This window comes from Rhagoletis zephyria, unplaced genomic scaffold (genome assembly GCF_001687245.7).
Source record: "Rhagoletis zephyria isolate East Lansing unplaced genomic scaffold, Rhagoletis_zephyria_1.1 Rzeph_scaffold_01922, whole genome shotgun sequence".
Lineage (NCBI taxonomy): Eukaryota > Metazoa > Arthropoda > Insecta > Diptera > Tephritidae > Rhagoletis > Rhagoletis zephyria.
Window position 1 is genome coordinate 17,081 of NW_016159006.1, and position 6,113 is coordinate 23,193.

At 34.1% G+C, this 6,113-nt stretch overlaps 1 protein-coding gene across 1 annotated transcript in view; it reads right to left on the reverse strand.

Annotated features, from left to right (window-relative positions):
* The window catches only part of LOC108365593 (segmentation protein Runt-like), a gene marked incomplete at its 3' end in the record, with an annotated part of 15,839 nt that extends 11,174 nt beyond the window's left edge, over positions 1–4,665 (reverse strand). The window contains exons 1-2 of the mRNA XM_017619650.1: positions 4,384–4,665; positions 1,696–1,912 (exon numbers count right to left, since the gene is read on the reverse strand). Of these exons, the coding sequence (XP_017475139.1) occupies positions 1,696–1,912; positions 4,384–4,665 (499 nt within the window). The remainder of the gene's footprint in view (positions 1–1,695; positions 1,913–4,383) is intronic.
* Between the last annotated feature and the right edge of the window lie 1,448 nt (positions 4,666–6,113).

Below are 6,113 nucleotides of genomic sequence, written 5' to 3' on the forward strand. Positions count from 1 at the left end.
TTCGGCTCCGCCCGAACTTAGACTTTCTTACTTGTTTTTTTTTAATTTTACAGGTACTGAGTATGCATGGATTATAATGATAGTAGCATAATAAAACCAGTCTTGACAATACATGCAAATTAAAATTACATATCGTCGCCCGTATGCCAGAAACATGTGAATGCGTAGAAAAGAAAATTTTGGGAAAACAAGTTTGAAAGTTTTTTTACCAGACTTAACTCTACATTAATGCAATAGAAACTGTAAATATGTGGTTTCCGTGAACGCATGGTATTCGGCGTTTTGGTATAACATAGAACATCCAAAGATTAATCAAGTCAAGCGAATAATTTCGAAGCTGATAAATTTGCACATCCGTGCTTCTGGCATAAGGGTGACGATATTTACAAAATGTGCATACAGTGATTTGTTTTGAAATATTAACAATGTTTTTCATGTTAAATGTTTTTCGTAAACATTTTATTTATAGCTTTCAGTAAAATAAAGCAGCAAAATTCAACATTATATTGTTTGCTACTTATGTGTATTTATGTGTCTTTAATAATTTTCATTTATAATATAGAAACCATATAAATAATAATTTCAAAGCTTGCACAAAGTTCACTAAAATAAACTTTTAACTCATACCCTATATTCAGAATCTTTATAAAATTTTCGGCTTTGCAGTTTTGCAGTCCATTTTATTTTGGTATAATAAAGTGCGGGCTGTTGCGCATTTTCTTCCATATAAAATGCTTGTGAACTTTGTGCTCATACGTGCGCCTTGGCATATGCAACGAATTTGTGCCCATTAGCGGCAGCACAGTTAGTGAATCGCACAATCGTTACTGCAAACAACAAAAATTGTTAGCTTACAACGAAATTCGCATTGTTAAAAGTTAATTTACATGTGAAATGTTACTCATACGCCATGTAGGAGTATGCACAGGTAAGGCCATGAACGTTGTGGCGTATGAGTAACATTATTTTCATTCATATTTTCATACTAAAAATTATTGCACATTTTCATTTGACCATTCATCATTATTTATCCATCGGTTTTCATCGTTTGTAGGTTGTTTTTTTTTGGAAAAAATTACCTGATCTGGAAAAACTGTATATATTTAGATCCATAATCTACGACCAACAATTAAGTTCACGCGTATCGGCGTTTATTTTTTGTGTCATTTCAAAATTTGAGATTTTCCCTACAGCGTTATTAAAGGTAATCAATTGCCGCATAATTTCCTTTTATTGAAGCGTAAAGAACACAAAAAAATATATACATATATTCAAAACCTTTTATTTATAATAACGACAAATTGTTTTCTTTGTGTGATGAAGTATAAATATTTCATACCGCCATCTTTTGTAGCTAGAAAGAAATTATTTTTTCTAATTTTTCATACTTTAAAACATAACTCTCAATAACTTGCACGGAGAGTATTTTCAAAATACATATTTGTATTCCACTATAAAGATGATAAGTTCTTCACAAAGATCAACTTTTTCAAAAATCCGTGAATTGACCAATTTGCATTACAAGTCGCCGCACTCAGCACTTTTATTTTCATACTTCAAACGGGCACTGTATATAAACAATACATATACATACACTCGAACAATTGAAAAAAATAAAAAATAAATTTCCTCATATGTACATACAATAATGTTCACAAATAATTCCCATCAACCCACTTCTCCCCTCCATCTTACCACGTCCGCTGCGTCCAACGAAGCGCAAATCATTGAATTTAGCCACTTGATTTTTCATTACGGCCGTACAATTCCGCAGCTCCGCACAGAAGTTTTCATCGTTCCCCGCACGTATTGTCACAATCGTACCATCCATGACCTCGCCCAGCGCGAGTACTTTAAAGGCAATTGGTAGCGTTTTATTCGAACGCCAATGAGTGGGTAGCGTTGTGCATACCTGTGAAAATTATGAGAAAATTAAATAATTTTTTGCAAACAAGGAAATTTTCTATTAACCTCAATTTGAGGTGGTCAATTTGACTAGAATTGGTGGTAGAGCGAATTTTAGAAAATTATTTTCACGCAAAAGAATAGTTTTCAAAAAATCACCAGTTGGATCCCTAAACGTTGCTTTCTTAAAGTTAAACGCAGTAAGGGTTAAGTTTATGTAAAAATACTATAGCAGACTTCGATATGCACTGAGTCGTAAGAAATTAACTAACTATTTCCCAAGTAATTGAAATTATTTGTTGAGCTGAATTTTGTAAATCAAATCATTTAATGAGAGGAACTTTTACAAAAACCTAAAAAAGGTGCATTCCAAAACGTCAAAATACAAAGCATCAGTCTCTTTTATTTTAAAACCTCAGTAGATTGTATTGCCAAATGTATGCAACTACGACTAGATGCTAGTTATCAAGTAGGTTGCGCAAATTATTTGTTTGCTTGTATTTTGGCGTTTTGGAATGCACCCAAACTAAACACTAATTTATAATTTGTTTATTCATTTTCAATTAACAATTCTGTAACACCGCCTTATATGAACTGGCCTTTCACACCCTCACATACCCAGTTAAAATTTAGGTTTAAGGTATTTCCTAAATCTTCAACGTCATTCCTCAGCAGTATCTCAAGCTTTCAACAAGCAACAAAAAGGTCCTTTTTTGCATTAAAATAGGACTGTTCTTCAGTTCAGTTCAATGATAAAAATAAAAAAAAACTAATTGGTCGTTAATACAGAGAATTTATCTTAAGAAAGGTATGTTCATGCATATAAAACAATTTAAAAGACTCAATCATCAGCACCTGGGTACAAGCCCTGGTCAAAGCAACATCCCAAAAAATAAAGAATAAGGTTTTTTCTTAAAAGCGGTCATCCCTCGGCAGGCAAAGGCAAACTTCCGAGTGTATTTCTACCATGAAAAACAGCTTCTCATAAAAATACAATCGGAGTCGGCGTAAAACTGTAGGTCCCTCCGCTTTGTGTGACAACATCAAGGCGCACGCCACAAGTCGGATGAGAGGCTCGGCCAAACACTAACATATGTGTAAGCGCCAATCTATTATTATTATTATTATGTATTAGAGGGCTGCATGAATTCATTCAAAACGGCTTATGAATTATTCATATAAAAAAACGAATGAATGATTTTGGCTTAACATTTTTTTGAGTTTGAGTGAATACATGTTGTGATTTACATATGTGTCGACATTACAATATTCAAACAAAGTGAAAATTAATTGAATTGAAATAAATGAAAATTTTTTTTTATGAATATCCAAAAATATTTTTTCTATGTACATATGTATGGTTGTATATACAGACACATATGTACATATGTATTGCTGCCCTATTACAATACGAACACACTTGTTTCCAGAAAAAAACTTTTACCGAAATGAGTTCGAATGATTTGAATGTTTTTCATTCATTCATTCACATTCTTTTATGTGAAGGTAGAAAATTTTAAACAAAATGTATATTCGTAACTTACAAAATTCCAAACGCTGAGTGTTTTGTATGTGAAGTACAATAATCAAATCAACTGTACTCTGCTTGGCTAGAAGTTTGAATGAATTCATGCAGCTCTCTAGTATGTATGCACTTAAAACAAGCTTTTTTGCTTTTGACAAACGCCGCCTGGGCTTCAGTTATACCTAAGGTGACCATAAATATGAATTGAAAATGCAGGACAATTTTTCAAAAATATACCTACATTTACGTAGAATAAAAATAACAAAAACGTTTGTAGTATATGGTATATAGACTCAAAATTTACTGTACTGACACATCTTCTATAAATCGAATTTTTAAAATAACGAAAAAATTATCAAGTAAAACTGTGCAGTTGATTGAAAAACTTACTTTATTCGACTTTGGTCGATTGGAGCACTAATAATTTTCATAGAAATCGGCACAAGTTATATATGTTTATAAGAGGCACATCAATACCTTTTGAACTTACGTTGACAGGGAGATTTTTTCTTGAAATATTAAAAATAAGCTCCGATAAGTACCAAAGAACATCCAGTCACTGTCCGCGACCGCGAAAAATTTAGAACACACTGACTGGTTGAAGTTTCATAATCAGCCTCACGTACCTTCATAAAGTTATCAATCAGTTATCGACACTGCTTATATTTTGATAGATAAAGTGCTCCCGCCGTTAATTTTATAATATCGAAGAAAATGCGGGACAAATGAAAGAAACCCGGCAAAAAAATCAGTACATTTTCAGATTTTTCTGGTTTGAGAAACTACACAGGACAGACCTTTGAATAACAGTATGGTCCTGCAAAAAACCGGACGGATGGTCATACCTGCACATTCCGAAATCTAAGCTATGTCCACTAATTTCCCTCCTAAAGATATGTGCTCCCTAATTAATCCAGTTTAATTCATTATCATCTTGCTGCATCAATACTCACCACATGTGGAGAGCCGGTCTTCACCAACTCCCCTGGATGCTCGGCCAACAAAACATCAACAGTTCGTTCAATTAGGTTTTCAGGTGTTAGATATGGACTTGTGTCCACAGTTTTTTTATTATTACTATTCGCATTATTATTATTATTAACACTATTATTATTGTTGTTATTGTTGTTTGTATTATTTGCACTAGCATTGCGTTTCGTCGTTGGTGCAACACCATTAGCGGGTAGTGGCTGTTGATGATTTGTGGTTGAACTCACTTCACTTGAAATGTGCATTTTTGCGTAGAATTTCGCGAAACTCTTTATTTAATTTGGCTAAAATACAGACATTTACAACGTTCACTTTGCTTTGAAATTTCACACAATTAGCTGCATTTTTTTATTATTCATTTTTCTATTAGAAGACGCATACATACATACAGATACATATATGTATATGCAATAAAGGTTTGTGTGAGCTAAACGATTGGCGTGAATAAACTTTGAACTTCAATTTGGCAAATGAGGCGAATTTCCGTACTTCATTTGCATAACAAGTGAGGGTTGTATTTTACATACATTTATATGTATGTATGTATGTAAATAACATATGCGAACGGCGACAAGGCATGTGGGTGTGTGTGTGTGTGTTTGTATATACATACATATGTACATATGTGCTTTGAAGTATGTGGCCACAGCTATCAAAACGTGAGAAAATGTATGTTAAGGAAACCTGTTGAGTTGCAAATTTGCAAAACGGAAGCGGAAGTGAACTTGCCACATTTTCAAACTTTGAAAGGGTGTAGAGCAGGGCGGTATTTTTGGCGCTTTGGAATGAAGGCGCTTGCATATGGAATACCAAGTACGTTGCTTTACTTTTGTATTTGTTCTTTTTTTGCCGCTTTTAGCTATCCACGTAAAGGGGTAGCAAGAAATAAAAAAAAATAAATAAACAAAATATCAAAGTCGTCAGATCAAAGTATTGTCACATGCATGAAGGCATATACAATCACACATAAATACTAAAAATAAAAATAAAAACACGGAAAAACGTCCATCCTTTGATCTCCGCGCTTTTCCCACTCAGCGCGATGTTCAAATTGTGCGCACCAAATTTTTACCACAAAATATCACGTCGCTTTTCACTGCAACTACTACGATCAAACAAAAAAAAATGCACACAATTCACTCGCTTCTTGTTGCTTTGATTTTTGTCGAACGACTGGCAAATTCCTTTTGTTGTGCGTCCGCGTCGTCATGAATCCGTCATTCGATTAAGCAAATCAACTGCTGAACACTGACACCAAGCGCGCTGAAAAGCAATTCATTCAAAAAGTTAAAAGCCAAAAAATACCAACAAAAGGAGCATGCAAACGACAAAAAATCCGCGAAAAACTGAAAACTGCCAAACAATGGTTGATAATGTGCGGCAATGTGTACAATCAAACGAAAGTCATGCGGGAGCTCACACACGCCTACAAATATACGCACACTCACACAGATCTACCAACACATACACAAATGTCTATAGTCGTNCCACTCAGCGCGATGTTCAAATTGTGCGCACCAAATTTTTACCACAAAATATCACGTCGCTTTTCACTGCAACTACTAACGGGTGATTTTTTTGAGGTTAGGATTTTCATGCATTAGTATTTGACAGATCACGTGGGATTTCAGACATGGTGTCAAAGAGAAAGATGCTCAGTATGCTTTGACATTTCATCATGAATAGACTTACT